This window comes from Melanerpes formicivorus, unplaced genomic scaffold (assembly GCF_026170545.1).
Source record: "Melanerpes formicivorus ecotype bairdi unplaced genomic scaffold, bMelFor1.0.p_v2 SCAF_3, whole genome shotgun sequence".
Lineage (NCBI taxonomy): Eukaryota > Metazoa > Chordata > Aves > Piciformes > Picidae > Melanerpes > Melanerpes formicivorus.
This window is the reverse complement of record NW_027142355.1, coordinates 38031235-38047554: the sequence shown is the minus strand read 5'-3', so window position 1 is coordinate 38047554 and position 16320 is coordinate 38031235. Positions and strand designations below refer to the sequence as shown.

Genomic DNA, 16320 nt, shown 5'->3' with positions numbered 1-16320 from the left:
TGTGGCAGCTAAGGCACAAATAAACAAATGCTCAGGAGTCAAGTTACACAGAACTACAAAACTGTACTGCTTATACTTCTCAAAGTCTGGCATTTTTCATGAGGTGTGTGCTCTTCTGCTGAAGTATCTAGACCATAAAACTTACTACCTCCAGTTCTTGGCAAGTACCAGATTATTTTCATTTAGAATAGAATAGAATAGACCAGACCAGACCAGACCAGGTTGGAAGAGACCTTCAAGATCATCGTGTCCAACCTATCATCCAACACCACCTGATCAACTAAACCATGGCACCAAGCACCCTATCAAGTCTCCTCCTGAACACCTCCAGTGATGGCGATTCCACCACCTCCCCAGGCAGCCCATTCCAATGGGCAATCACTCTCTCTGTGTAAAACTTCCTCCTGACCTCCAACCTGAACCTCCCCTGGTACAGCCTGAGACTGTGTCCTCTTGTTCTGGTGCTGGTTGCCTGGGAGAAGAGACCAACCTCTGCCTGCCTACAACCCCCCTTCAGGTAGTTGTAGAGAGCAATAAGGTCACCCCTGAGTCTCCTCTTCTCCAGGCTAAGCAACCTCAGCTCCCTCAGCCTCTCCTCACAGGGCTGTGTTCCAAGCCCCTCACTAACTTTGTTGCCCTTCTCTGGACACTCTCCAGCAAGTCAACCTCCTTCCTAAACTGAGGGGCCCAGAACTGGACACAGGACTCGAGGTGTGGCCTAACCAGTGCAGTGTACAGGGGCACAATGACCTCCCTGCTCCTGCTGGCCACACTCTTCCTGATGCAGGCCAGGATGCCATTGGCCCTCTTGGCTGCCTGGGCACACTGCAGGCTCATGTTCAGCCTACCATCGACCAGCACCCCCAGGTCCCTCTCTGCCTGGCCGCTCTCCAGCCACTCTGACCCTAGCCTTTTACTATTAAGGACCAAATTTCACATGCATTAACAGTGCAGAGAGCACCTGCAAAGAGTGGGAAAAGGATTGCAGATTTGCAGGCTGCTGTAGGGAAACACAGTAAAAGCTTTAGGAAAAATTCTGAACTGCTTTTCCTCGCTTTGCGTTGGCAGCCTGCCTTTAAAAGTCAGCAGTGCAGCTCTGACGCAGCTTACACATCTCCTCAGATCTCCAAAAAGGGGAGGCCACCTGTTTTCTCTTGCAGTGCTAAATATTAGCAGCCTGCTTTTTAAATTAGCAGAAAGAAGGACAAACATACAAATAAGATGGTTGACATTAAGACTGGAAGATGAAAGAATGCATGTGTGGGAAGAAGCTGCAGATGAACTCCAGCTTCAAGCAATTTACCCCTTTCAACTGTTGGTTACCACAATCTCAAAGCTGATGACAACTCAAGCCCTAAATACAGCAATGGCTGTCCTGAGGCAGAATGCCTTAACCTGGCTGTGCAAAAGTTTGCTTAAGTAGGTGAGACAGAGAACCCCAAACTGAGTTTCTTTTTACCCTTTCAGATTTTGCTGTCAGCAAAGCACACAGCAGGTCATTGAAAGACACACTCTCCTTTGCTCTTCAGTTACCCCTTAATGCAAATAGACACCAGATGAGTTCAGGGTTTGGGGAATGACCCCTACTTACTAGGAGCCTCCTCTTTTTGCTTCAGGGCTTTGTCTAGCACTGAAGCACAAGCAGTCCAGTCCTCAGTATTTACTAGCCACCATGAACTTTTCCAGGCCACACACTAATCAATGGTAAATTTGAAAGTGAATGGATGCAGTCACAGTAGAGGAAAGAGGGAGAAGTTTTTATGCAAGGACAAAAGGCTTTAAAGCAGGAAGCAAAAAGAGAGGGAGAGAGGCCATGAGCAAAAAGACTGAAGATTAGGAAGAAACAGCCTAGCAATGCCACATGACCACAGATGATTCATCCTTCTGCCAGTTCATCTGGGACTCCAACCCATAGAGGGTACCTCTAGTGATGGATAATGCCACTTTTGTCATGACAGATGGGGTAGGAATTGTCCAATAAAAAGCAGGAAATTTGGTTAACTTCAGCAGTTCAAAAGGGATTTTTTTTCAAGAGCAAACACATTTCACATTAGCATTTAAGATCAAGAAATCCTGGCTGGAGTGGCAAACAAGACGGCTTTTAGTGTGGAATACACAGCGCATTAGAGCCCCAGTTAAGAAGTGCATTTATTCTCAGTGGTTAATGGCTCTCTTATTTCTCTTTTAGGCTACATTCTCCCTGCAGCAGTTAGCATGTTTGAATTGTGTCCTCCTCTGGGAGCCTATTCTCAGTGTAGCCAAACAACAGAACATAAGATGCTGCATACTTTTTCCTGGAGCCAAGCTGATAGCTGCTATCAGGCCACTACTACCTGACAGGCAATCACTGAGGTGCTTCTTCATTCACTGTGGCCTAGGGAAACGTATTAGCATCTATTAATCCAAAGAACAAGGAACATAGTAAAACTGATAGAGCTCAAACTCTTGCTAAAAATAGTATATATATTACTAATCTGGCTCAAAGCATTAAGAGACAGTAATTTTTTTTCACCTCATAGTAGGAGGAGGGGAGGTTTAGACTCGAGGTGAGGAGGAAGTTCTTAACCGAGCGAGTCGTTCGTCATTGGAATGTGCTGCCCAGGGAGGTGGTGGAGTCACCGTCCCTGGAGGTGTTCAAGAGGGGATTGGACGTGGCACTTGGTGCCATGGTCTAGTCATGGGGTCTGTGGTGACAGGTTGGACTCAATGATCCTCGAGGTCTTTTCCAACCTTAGTTATACTGTGATACTGTGATACTGTGACAGATCACACCTGTGCAAAAGACAAGTGTACCTAACCCACCCTTTCAGTATGTACTCAACCTTCAACACATCAGATGTTATAGAGATTTTTATTTATGGTGCAATCATAGTATCAGTCAGGGTTGGAAGGGACCTCAAGGATCATCTAGTTCCAACCCCCCTGCCATGGACAAGGACACTTTCCACTAGATCAGGTTGCCCAGAGCCACATCCAGCCAGGCCTTAGAAACATCCAGGTATGAGACTTCATCACCTCTTTGGGCAACCTGTTCCAGTGTCTCACCACCCTCATGGTGAAGAACTTCTTCCTAACTTCTAATCTCAATCTCCCCTCCTCTAGCTTGGATCCATTCCTCCCATTCCTATCACTACAGGAAACCCTAGAAAACTCCCTCACCAGCTTTCTTGTAGGCCCCCTTCAGACACCGGAAGGCCACAAGATCACTTTGGAGCCTTCTCTTCTCCAAACTGAGCAACCCCAGTTCAGTTCTTCCTGGAACTCTTCAGGGCCTGTATTCAGCACACCAAAATGCTATTCTCAGTTACATCATTTAGTGAAAATATTCTGTGACCATTACTTTAAAATGAGTCTGCTGCTGGTCCCTGGGGGAAGTGATGTGCAAACTCTTCTTTTAGGGAGCTTTCATGAGCTGCAGTGACACCGCCACAACCAACTCACAGTCAAATTTTGTCCCAGATTTGCCAGGCTAGAGCAACAAACAGCTCTGTTATCTTTTCAAACCTTAGAATGTTTAAGAAAATGATGCAAAAATAAAACAATCTCTCTGTGTGCCATGAGCTTTATGAAGTCAAATAGATTTGGCAGGTAGTCACATTCCTTGTTAATAGCCAGATTACGGAACTAAAATATTTATTGTGCTTGGCTTCTCCAGCATCTTTTACTGTAAACATTGGAGGATATGCTCATCTTGGCTCATTATGGGTACTGTCCAAAGAAAATACATGTTTATGAATTATAAATATACAGCTCTGCTTAAGGATTTTGTGGGTATGTGTTTATGCAGTCGATTATTAATGCTGGGGTAACCAGCATCGCTGCATGAAATGTTCTGCATAATACTTTTCCCTTCTGCTTGACATTTTTCCTTATTACTTTATTCTTTAATTGTCCCCATGAGGCCATCTACTCCATCTGCCTGAAGAAACATGCAAGCATGCAATGTTTGAACTCTACTACTTTATGTTTGTAATTTTATGTGCAGCACAAAGGCCACGAACAGCAATTTGTACTGCTTTTATACATCGGTAAGGAAGATGAAGAACAGCTTAAGTTCCTGTCTGGAAGTATGAGGACTGGCATACTGAGACTGAGGGAGCTGGGGGTGCTTAGCCTGGAGAAGAGGAGACTCAGGGGTGACCTTATTGCTCTCTACAACTACCTGAAGGGAGGTTGTAAACAGGCAGAGGTTGGTCTCTTCTCCCAGGCAGCCAGCACCAGAACAAGAGGACACAGTCTCAGGCTGTGCCAGGGGAGGTTTAGGTTGGATGTTAGGAAGAAGTTCTATACAGAGAGAGTGATTGCCCATTGGAACGGGCTGCCCAAGGAGGTGGTGGAGTCACCATCATTGGAGGTGTTCAGGAGGAGACTTGATGGAGTGCTTGGTGCCATGGGTTAGCTGTTTGGGTGGGTTGGATTGGTTGATGGGTTGGACACGATGATCTTGAAGGTCTCTTCCAACCTGGTTGTTTTTTATTATTATTATTATTATTATTATTATTATTATTATTATTATTATTATTATTATTATTATTACTACTACTACTACTACTACTACTATCATCAGATAAATGTCACACAAATCTCTGAACTAGATCCTCTCTTTGTCTTGCATTTAGTACATTTAAATGAATGCTTGATCCCTCACCCTTGGAAATAAGGATGAGAAAGAGCTCCTGGGAGAACAAAAATAACTAGTATCTACATGTTAAGTGGGTCAGCCTAGACAGGAAGGCCATGTACAGTCAGGTACCTGAACACAAGATATCCTAGCCCATCAGAACATGCAAGGCAGAAGTAATAGGGATCACTGCATCACAGCAATACAAATGTTGAGACAGATGTAGAGACGCACACAGAAGAAAGAACTGGAGGAAGAACAGTGAGACTAAGTCAAGGTACAAATATCAAGGGCACAGACAACCCTCATCACGACACTTCATGTAGACCAACACCAGGCACTGGACACACTTTGTTCAGAAGGACTGGAGAAGGAGTTGCTACAGGCTCATGACTAGGAGCTGCTTCCCCATGTAGGAGACATCAGCAGGAGAGGGAACCAAACAATACTCTGCTGGTAAGCATGGCCATAAAATGGAATTGTTAGACCTTAAACATTACTACAACTCAAGCTGGAGTGAATCTTTGGGTAGCAAACAGTGTTAGTATCCCTCTAGAAAATGCTGAGCTCACTTAATGGCAAAGTTTCATCTGAGGACCAATGGGCCCATCAGTAAGGTGGAAAAACACCAGTAAGGGCTACCACTGAGAATTAAATGGGGAGCCTCATCTTCTCAAGAAGAAAAAAGAGGGAGCAGAAAGAGTCAAGAAGTTCAGAATGACTTTGCTGCTGTCTCCCTGTATCTTGTTTGTGAGGAATGGGGGCAATCCACTCTGAGACACTTTCCCTGTCTGTAACAGGCAGATTTGAGTCCAGAGCAGAAAGATGGAAATCTGCTCTGATCATGGACTTGGTGTAGTTACTCTCCAGACTTGGGAGTGGAGCTAAAGCACCTCCAAAGAAGCAGAAGCTGCTGCTGTAAGACCACGGGAGAACTAAAACCAAGATGATAATAGTGATGTGTACCACTATCAGGTTAATAAACTGGAAGACATATAATTAAAAGATCTAATTACTGAATATAGAGAAGCTTGATTAGCTAGTATTTGGAAATTGCTTAGGAAGACAGTAAGTGCTGCTTTGTGCAATGCTGTGAAAGCCATTGGAGTACAGAGACCTTAGATGGGTGTATCTCCTGCTCTAGATCATGGGCTGCATTAAGCTACTAAGCATGCACTTGTTAGGTTTTATTTTTGAAGTCTTCCCATTAGTACTGTTATTGTTTACATTTATTACTTGAAATGGATCAAATCTCAGCTCTATTTGCTGTTAGAAGTTTAATGCACATGAATACATTTGATTAATAGAATAGAATAAACCAGGCTGGAAGAGACCTTGAAGATCATCGTGTCCAACCTATCATCCAACATCACCTAATCAACTAAACCACCAAATGCTTTCACTTTTTTTCTTCCATGTACAACCCATGTGCTTCCTTGATTGGTTCTTCTCCCCAGCACACTGCTATCTGTCTGGGGCTGTGGTCAGGTACATGTGAAATCAGTTCCCTGTTTTGAAAAGATTAGTTGTCACCGTTTGGAGTACTGCATCCAAATCTGAAGCCCTCAATACAGGAAGGACATGGAGCTGATGGAGCAGGTCCAGAGGAGGGCCACAAGAATGATCAGGGGGTTGGAGCAACTCTGCTACAAAGACAGCCAAGGGAGTTCAGGCTGTTCAGCCTGGAGAAGAGGAGGCTTCGGGGAGACCTAATAGCAGCCTTCCAGTACCTGAAGGGAGCCTACACGAAGGATGGAGAAAGACTGTTTACAAAGGCCTGCAGTGACAGGATGAGAGGCAATGGCTTCAAACTAGAGAAGAGCAGATTTAGACTGGATGTAAGAATAAGTTCTTTACTATGAGGGTGCTGGAACACTGCAACAAGTTGCCCAGGGAGGTGGTTGAGGCCCCATCCCTGGAGATATTAAAAGCAGGGCTCGACAGGGCTCTGGGCAACCTGATCTAGTTGAGGATGTCCCTGCTGACTGCAGGGAGGGTTTGTCTAGGTATCTTTGGAGGTGCTTTCCAACCCAGACCATTCTATGATTCAGGCACATGCTTTACATTTGTAGCCTTTGTTCTATTTAAACTCTTTTTTAATGAGGCCTGCTTGCCAGCATGCCACTGTGACTGACAGCTATGCATTTATATATGCTATTTTTTCCCCCAGAACATTGTAACAAATACTGCAAACACAATATGTAGATGTCAAACTAATGCTGCCTAGAATGCTTGCTTAGCAGAAGAGGGATCTACACCCTGTGTTTGTTATGCAAACAGGTAACAGGTATGTACATGGGCAAACATGTACAGAGACAATGCCTACATGATCTAACAGAAGTAGTTATGGTATCAAAAGTGTATGTTCACCTTTAATTTGGGAAGAGAAAGGCAACACAGCACACATTACTGACTCTATGCCAAGACACTATGAGGCACACCCTTAGTTTGGCTGGAATTAGTTGCTCTCTTGGATAGAGCTACAATGAAATCCTGGTTTACCAAATAATTCATTAATACAGCATGACTATTTTGGGAGTCCTAAGTGAAAACTGTTTCCTTTCAGCATGAGTAGGCAAGCATGCTTTTGAGAGAACAGGCTTTTATGCTTGCCTTTTGGATAGCTGTGATTCAGCTCTTAAGGTCACCAGCACATACAGCAGGTTCCCAGGCATTCCAGCTCTGTGAGAACAGTCATGAAGAATTTATGTGTGTGCTAAAACAGATTTTGTGCCATGGCTGCTGAATCTTCTCCTCAAATGCTACCTATTAGAATACTTTTGCCTCTCTCATGCATCTTACAAGCCTGGCTGGAGGACTGCTGGAGGGCTGTGTTACCTTCTTGAACATCCTGGTGGAGTCTTCGCTTATCTGCATGAACCGCATGATCACGTTGTTCAGGTAGATATCACTCAGTGTTGCATGGTCTTTGCTTTCTCTTCTCACTTGGTTCAGGAGTAAGTACCAGCAATTCACAGGTGACAAGAGGTTCTGGTCTTTCCTAAGGAGGAGATCATAGTATCATAGAATCAGTCAGGGCTGGAAGGGACCACAAGGATCATCTAGTTCCAACCCCCCTGCCATGGGCAGGGACACCTCACACTACATCAGCCTGGCCAGAGCCTCATCCAGCCTGGGCTTAAACACCTCCAGGGATGGGGCCTCAACCACCTACATTATGTATACACATGTATTATGTATAGACATAAAAAAGTTACATTCACAGATACATAGAATACCAGGTTGGAAGGGACCTCAAGGATCCTTACGAGGAGGGACTGAGGGAGCTAAAAATACAGATCAGAAGTGTACATTTGTAATTGCAGATGGTCAAATCAACAACACAGTGTTTACTCATCCAGCTATCTTCAAAGGCAATGAGAACTGCTACACTGCTATTAAATAAGGGTGGAAAAAAATTTGAATGTGCCTTTGGTACTGTGTCCAGTTCTGGGCCCCTCAGTTTAGGAAGGAGGTTGACTTGCTGGAACGAGTCCAGAGAAGGGCAATGAAGCTGGGGAGGGGTTTGGAGCACAAGCCCTATGAGGAGAGGCTGAGGGAGCTGGGGTTGCTCAGCCTGGAGAAGAGGAGGCTCAGGGGAGACCTTATTGCTGTCTACAACTACCTGAAGGGGGGTTGTAGCCAGGTGGGGGCTGGTCTCTTCTCCCAGGCAGCCAGCACCAGAACAAGAGGACACAGTCTCAAGCTATGCCATGGGAGGTTTAGGCTGGATGTTAGGAAGAAGTTCTTCACAGAAAGAGAGGTTGGCCATTGGAATGGGCTGCCCAGGGAGGTGGTGGAGTCACCATCACTGGAAGTGTTTAAGAAGAGACTGGATGGAGTGCTTGGTGCCATCGTTTAGTTGATTAGATGGTGTTGGGTGACAGGTTGGACTTGATGATCTCAAAGGTCTTTTCCAACCTGGTTAATTCTATTCTATTCTAATCTATTCTAATTCTATTCTATTCTATTCTATTCTATTCTATTCTATGCTATGCTATGCTATCCCATCCCATCCCATCCTATCCCATCCTAACCTGGGTTCCACCTAGCAGTACTCAAAACTGGGGGAATCAAAGAGTTCTAATGCTCTAGCAACAGCTAACACGGGGCAGGGGGAAGGAAACCTCTCTTACTTGTACTGCTGGTGATCCTTCGTGCTTCTTGTTTTCGCCATGAACCTCTCTGCCAGCTTCTCCAGGTTCCGGGAATACTCCATCTCTATTTCCGACTTCTTACGGAAGAAATCCTGCAGATCCTGAAGGAGCTGCACTCTCATTTCAGTCTGCTGCTCCAGGCATTTCTGCTGCTCGATGAGTTGAGCTCGGATCTCTAGTGGAAGAAGCACACACCCACTCAGGTCAGTGAAAGCGAAGGAGAATGAAGTGTTACCAGTCAAAATCACAAACATTCCAGTGCACTTCAGCCTCACAGCTACACCTGCTGAATCTGGATTTCAGGTCCTGTGGTGGGTTGCAGCAGTGGCAGGTCTCACTTCTGCCACCACAGGCATGCTTCCACTCACTGTCTGTCTCACAAAGGGCTATGGCAAGGGCTCAGGACCTCCCTGGGCTCACATGAGCAGAAGACCTGCTTCCTCCTTGCCCTCCCATCCTCTTCCTGGCCTCTGGCATTAGAATAATACCTGGTTTGGGGTGATCTCCCTGCAGAAGGTGGTGTACAACTGTTTGACTAGCAGCAGGACAACCAAGCACCCTTTGGGCTGGAACCAGCCGGCTGACTGCCAGGTGGACCATGTACATCACCATGAAACACCATGGAAACAACCTTGTGATAAACTCTGAGGGCATTATCCACCAGATAATGGTGCACAAATGAGTTTCTCTGTCTGTCCCACCTCTGCCAAGGAAGGAACTATGCACTATAAATGCGGAGGTTGGTCTCTTCTCCCAGGCAGCCAGCACCAGAATGAGAGGACACAGTCTCAGGCTGTGCCAGGGGAGGTTTAGGCTGGAGGTTAGTAAGAAATTCTACACAGAGAGAGTTTGTCCATTGGAATGGGCTGCCTGGGGAGGTGATGGAGTCACCATCATTGGAGGTGTTCAGGAGGGGACTTGATGGGGTGCTTGGTTGCATGGGTTAGTTGTTTAGGTGGTGTTGGATGATAGGTTGGATGCGATGATCTTGAAGGTCTCTTCCAACCTGGTTTATTCTACTCTATTCTATTCTATTCACCAGTATTTTAAGCAGACACAGATGAAGAGGTGTACCTCTATTTAGAGATTATATCCAGAAACTCTATATTTATTACCATAAACCAAAATCAGTCAATTTGGAAGAGAGTATGTGCTCACAGTTATTATCTAGAGTAAGAGTAACACATTTCCTATCATTATTTGCATGTGCACAATTACTATGTAATAGGGCTTGTCTTTTTCTTTCTGAGAGACTGCTTCATTAGAGTTTTGTCAGCTGCCCAAGCACAGTGTAATCCAACACTGTGAAGTAAACACAGGAGTAAACAGTTTGTGACCATAACATATGAATATAATTTCAAACCAGTTTCATGCTATAACAAAGTCTAATTGACAGCAAAACAACAGGCCAGAAGTCAGGTCTGTGTAACTGCAAACTGCTGTTAACTTTCACTTGATTCTTAATGAGACCTTACTGTGGCCTTCCAGTATCTGAAAGGGGGCATACAAGAAAGCTGATGAGGGACTTTTTAGGGTGTCAGATAGTGATAGGACTAGGGGGAATGGATCCAAGCTAGAGGAGGGGAGATTGAAATTTGACATCAGGAAGAAGTTCTTCACCATGAGGGTGGTGAGACACTGGAATAGGTTGCCCAGGGAGGTGGTGGAAGCCTCATCCCTGGAGGTTTTTAAGGCCAGGCTGGGTGTGGCTGTGAGCAACCTGATCTAGTGTGAGGTGTCCCTGCCCATGGCAGGGGGGCTGGAACTAGACGATCCTTGTGGTTCCTTCCACCCCTGGCAATTCTGTGATTCTGTAATATAACCACGCTGGGGGAGAGAAGATTTTGGAAACCTTTGATGCCTCACTGGCATGAAATAGGAAAGTAATCTAAACCCCACTGCCAACATCACATGGAACTGCAAACCAGTAAGTAGTAATAACAAAGCAAAGCAAACAAATATGTGATGAAACTAGGGATTAATGTGTCCTTACTGATCTTAAAGAAGTTATGATGAAGGCAGAGATCCACTCTGCTGGAATTCAAACATCTACCTTGAAATACAGAAGTATCAGCACAGAAATCTGTTAAGCCAGACAGAAGACAACAGTGCAGTATTTTCTTCTAGATCTCCTTTGAGCTACCAGCTGCACTGTTAATCATCAAGGAAACCATCCATTGTTACAGCCTGGGAGGTGAACCAAAGAAATTCATCGTTTGGTTTTCATTTCATTTCAGATCAGTTCACTGGAAAAGGACCATGCCTCCAGCAAGGATGAGCCCCTGCACTACAACACTGTATCAATGACATTCATGTATCATAGTATCATAGTATCAGTCAGGGTTGGAAGGGACCACAAGGATCATTTAGTTCCAACCCCCCTGCCATGGGCAGGGACACCCCACACTACATCAGCCTGGCCAGAGTCTCGTCCAGCCTGGGCTTGAACACCTCCAGGGACGGGGCCCCAACCACCTCCCTGGACAACCCATTCCAGGGCTTCACCACTCTCATGGTGAAGAACCTCCTCCTAACATCCAGCCTGAATCTCCCCACCTCCAGCTTCATTCCATTCCCCCTAGTCCTATCACTACCTGAGATCCTGAGAAGTCCCTCCCCAGCCTTCTTGTAGGCTCCCTTCAGATACTGGAAGGCCACAATTAGGTCACCTCGGAGCCTTCTCTTCTGCAGACTGAACAGCCCCAACTCCTTCAGTCTGTCCTCACAGGAGAGGTGCTCCAGCCCTCTGATCATCCTCCTGGCCCTTCTCTGGACACCTTCCAGCACCTCCACATCCCTCTTGTAATGTACCTAAAAGCTGGCAGGTTATCAACAGATACAAAAACCCAGGACTACTTTTTAGTGTCCAGTACTTTTAATATTGCAATTGTGGAAAATTCCTATATACAAGAATCCAGTTGCAGAGAGTCACTGACTAGAAGGAGCAATTTTGCCTGCAAGGTGGAGTTTTGACTAACTCTATGTCAATGTACATGGTTCCTGGAACCTGGCTATCTTCCATTCCTACTACAGACTTTCTCCCAATCCCTTTAAAAGCAGAGCTCTGTGCAGAGCAACTATCTGATTATTTTGTAGGTCAGTGGATCTTGCTGCTATAATTCCTCCTTTTTAGACAGGCTTTTACCATAGCAACAGGAAAAAGGAAGACTTTAGAAAAAGGAATCAGAAGTGAGTTAATGAGCAGCAAGGAACAGTTTAGCTAAGAACAAGAAGCAATGACCAAGGGACAAAAGACACAACATGAGAAATGGATGGAGTTTTGTGATGCTGGCTCGACAAGAGTGGCTTCCTTCACACTTGTATAGTACAAACCAAAATTACAGAATCACAGAATAGGTTTGGAAAAGACCTTTGGAGGAATGGAATGGAATGGAATGGAATGGAATGGAATGGAATGGAATGGAATGGAATGGAATGGAATGGAATGGAATGGAATGGAATGGAATGGAATAAGCCAGGTTGGAAGAGACCTTCAAGATCATCGCGTCCAACCTATCACCCAACACCACCTAATCAACTAACCCATGCAACCAAGCACCCTGTCAAGTCTCCTCCTGAACACCTCCAGTGATGGTGACTCCACCACCTCCCCAGGCAGCCCATTCCAATGGGCAATCACTCTCTCTGTGTAAAACTTCCTCCTGACCTCCAGCCTGAACCTCCCCTGGCACAGCCTGAGACTGTGTCCTCTTGTTCTGGTGCTGGCTGCCTGGGAGAAGAGACCAACCTCTGCCTGTCTACAACCTCCCTTCAGGTAGTTGTAGACAGCAATGAGGTCACCCCTGAGTCTCCTCTTCTCCAGGCTAAACAACCCCAGCTCCCTCAGCCTCTCCTCACAGGGCTGTGTTCCAAGCCCCTCACCAACTTTGTTGCCCTTCTCTGGACACGCTCCAGCAAGTCAACCTCCTTCTTAAACTGAGGGGCCCAGACCTGGACACAGTACTCGAGGTGTGGCCTAACCAGTGCAGTGTACAGGGGCAGAATGACCTCCCTGCTCCTGCTGGCCACACTCTTCCTGATGCAGGCCAGGATGCCATTGGTCCTCTTGGCTGCCTGGGCACACTGCAGGCTCATGTTCAGCCTACCATCAACCAGCACCCCCAGGTCCCTCTCTGCCTGGCTGCTCTCCAGCCACTCTGACCCCAGCCTGTAGCTCTGCATGGGGTTGTTGTGGCCAATGTGCAGAACCCAGCACTTGGATGTGTTCAATCTCATGCCCTTGGCCTCTGCCCATCTGTCCAGCCTGTCGAGGTCCCTCTGCAGAGCCTCTCAACCCTCCAGCAGATCAACTCCTGCCCCCAGCTTGGTGTCATCAGCAAATTTACTGATGATGGACTCAATGCCCTCATGCAGATCATCAATAAAGATGTTAAAGAGGATGGGGCCCAGCACTGATCCCTGGGGGACTCCACTGGTGACTGGCTGCCAGCTGGATGAAGCTGAGCTATGACATAATCCAAATCATCATCAGAAATAAATTTGTCAGAGTTACCTCTTTGCACACAGCACAGTGTTACAAATAATGACTTACATAGCACTGCAGTAATGCAGCACATCACCCTGGAGGAAAAAATATCTAACCAGTTAGAGGCCTGTGCTCCACCTGAAGGCACCTATGGTGAGTTATAATGCAACGAGACACACAACAATGACTCTGACCACATACCAGCAATGAAAAAGAACTTGTCACCTTCACTTCTGCATACACCAAAGCACAAGGTGCCATGGGTTAGTTGGTTGGGTGGTGTTGGATGATAGGTTGGACTCGATGATCTTGAAGGTCTCTTCCAACCTGGTCTATTCTATTCTATTCTATTCCTCCATCAAATATCCAAAAAAAAGCCATTGGAGACCCCCCCTGACCACAGAAGCTGGATACTTCATAAATGCACTGTATTACAGAATCAGAATTGTCAGGGTTGGGAGGGACCACAAGGATCATCTAGTTCCAACCCCCTCGACATCAGCAGGGACACTTTCACTACATCAGGTTGCCCAGAGCCGTGCACAGCCTGGCCTTAAAAACATCCAGGGATGGGGCTTCCATCACCTCCCTGGGCAACCTGTTCCAGTGTCTCACCACCCTTACAGTGAAGAACTTCTTCCTAACATCTAATCTAAATCTCCCCTCCTCTAGCTTGGATCCATTCCCTCTAGTCCTATCACTAGCTGACATCCTGCAAAGTCCCTCCCCAGCTTTCTTGTAGGCCCCCTTCAGACCCTGGAAAGCCACATACTGGTCTCCTCAGAGCCTTCTCTTCTCCAAACTGAACAACCCCAACTCTCTGCTTCTCCTCATAGGAGAGGAGCTCTGGCCCCTCTGATCATCCTTGTGGCCCTTCTCTGGACTATTAGTTAGTATGACCTAACCCACTGCCAGACCTACACCAGGCCTGCAGACTGACACCCTGCCGCAGCACTCCCCACCACAATGCCCACATCTCTGCTGTGATGCTGCAATGCTCCTGCTGTGTCACACCAGGCTGGGCCTAGTCTGGACCATCCTGAACCTTCACTACCAACCATTAGACACCTGCTGTGAGCTGCTTCCCACTTGAGCCAACCCAAGCGCTCTTTTGGTCTGCCACCCTCAGTTCCCTTCTAATTGGAATTAACATTTGTGCTCGCAGAGCAGCCTTGCCATGGGGTTTGCTGTTTGCAAAAAGCTCTGGAAGGTGCTGCAGAGCCAGACACTTCTCCCTGGTCACCCTCTGCTGCACTACAAGCCTCCCACATGCTGCCTCACCCTTTGATGAGCTCCAGCAAGAAGCTGTATTTAAGCCACGATTACAATTCACAGCCTATGCAGACACATAGCAGCATTACTGGATAATAATACAAACAGCCCCAGGGTCCCATACTGAGAAAGACTGCAAAAGTAAGTTGCTTGGCAAAACCATTTGAGAGTACAAATATGCTTTCACAAGGCATAGTTAGGACTGCAGGTTTTATCTGATCAGGTAACTTCAGACAAAGCTGTGTCACCTCCTACCACCTCCTTCACAAAGAAATGGTCTATTTCAGATTAGTTTCAAAACACTCAGGAATGTCTGATCAAATGCCCCAAGGACAATACATGGGATCTTAGTCTTTCTATTCCCAAACCATCACAACTTAGTGATTTTTTCTTCTTAATCCCAGTAGAGTTCTTGGAGCATATCAGAATCATAGAATGGGCCAGGCCAGAAGGGACCTCCGAAGGTCATCTAGTCCGACTTCCCCACAGTCAGCAGGGACATCCTCAACTAGCTCAGGCTGCCCAGAGCTCTTTTAAGCCTTGCTTTTAATATCTCCAGGGATGGGGCCTCAACCACCTCCCTGGGCAACATGTTCCAGTGTTCCAGCATCCTCACAGTAAAGAACCTGTTCCTAACATCCATTCTAAATCTGCTCTTCTCTAGTTTGAAGGCATTGTCCCTCGGCCTACCACTGCAGGCCTTTATGAACAGTCCCCCTCCATCCTTCTTGTAGCCCCCTTCAGGTACTGGCAGGCTGCTATTAGGTTCCCCCAAAGCCTCCTCTTCTCCAGGCTGAACAGCCTGAACTCCGTTGGCTGTCTTTGTAGCAGAGTTGCTCCAACCCCCTGATCTTTTTGTGGCCCTCCTCCAGACCCACTCCATCATCAGGTTAGAAGTGACCTCTGGAGATCTTTGAGTCCAATCCCTGGCCAGAGCAGGACCATAGGATCCAGCACAGGTTGCAGAGGAATGCATCTTGATGGGTCTTGAGTGTCTCCAAAGAAGGAGACTCTACAACCTCTCTGGGGAGCCTGTTCCAGTGCTTTGTGCCCCTTACAGTAAAGAAGTTCTTCCTCATGTTGAGGTGGAGCTTCCTGTGCTGTAGTTTGCATCCATTGCCCCTTGTGCTGTCACAGGGCACAGGTGAGAATGTATATATCCCTCTCAACACCTATATCCCTCATTCTCATCACTTATGATACCCAGATCATATTTCAGAGGAAAAGGTTCAGGCCTTAAATTCTGCCTAAATATAATTTGGTGACCAACAGGCACTTGTAATTAATCAGGTATTGGAGCATTAATCATCTTGCAGTTCCTCCTTGAAGACACTTGAGTATTTAGCATAAGAATGGCTGACATCTGAGCCCACTGCTAGAAACTTAGGTGCTGCACCAGGGGACTGATCTTTACAGTTCCACCCCAGCCTTCTGCCTTTGTAAGGCCTTGCTTTCAGCTCCTCTGTCAAGATGGGGACGCCTTGGTACAGCTGAACACAGCTGGCCAGCATCTGCAGCTCAGATTTCATTTCAGGACAGTGCTTAACTCCAGCCCACTAAGGATGCTGCCAGCAGAGAAAATGCTGCAGGAATCCCTGAGAGGGGCCTGGAGGTGCCCCTGTGCACAATTAGTAGTCCTTAATGCGATACCACCGCTAGGATCAGCGCTCCAACACATCCCAGGGACATTATCCAGCCTCTCAACAAACAAAAAGATACAGATGATGAGAGGCATCAGCCCTGTGGTGGGTGGTTTGGCTGAACTGCTGATAGTCCTCTCTGAG

General features: G+C 46.5%; 1 protein-coding gene across 3 annotated transcripts in view; it reads right to left on the bottom strand.

Annotated features, from left to right (window-relative positions):
* The window catches only part of SRGAP1 (SLIT-ROBO Rho GTPase activating protein 1), a 187065-nt gene that overhangs the window by 80833 nt on the left and 89912 nt on the right, over positions 1 to 16320 (bottom strand). For all 3 annotated transcript variants that reach the window (XM_068170431.1, XM_068170432.1, XM_068170436.1), the window contains exons 2-3: positions 8758 to 8953; positions 7460 to 7622 (exon numbers count right to left, since the gene is read on the bottom strand). In XM_068170431.1, the coding sequence (XP_068026532.1) occupies positions 7460 to 7622; positions 8758 to 8953 (359 nt within the window). The remainder of the gene's footprint in view (positions 1 to 7459; positions 7623 to 8757; positions 8954 to 16320) is intronic.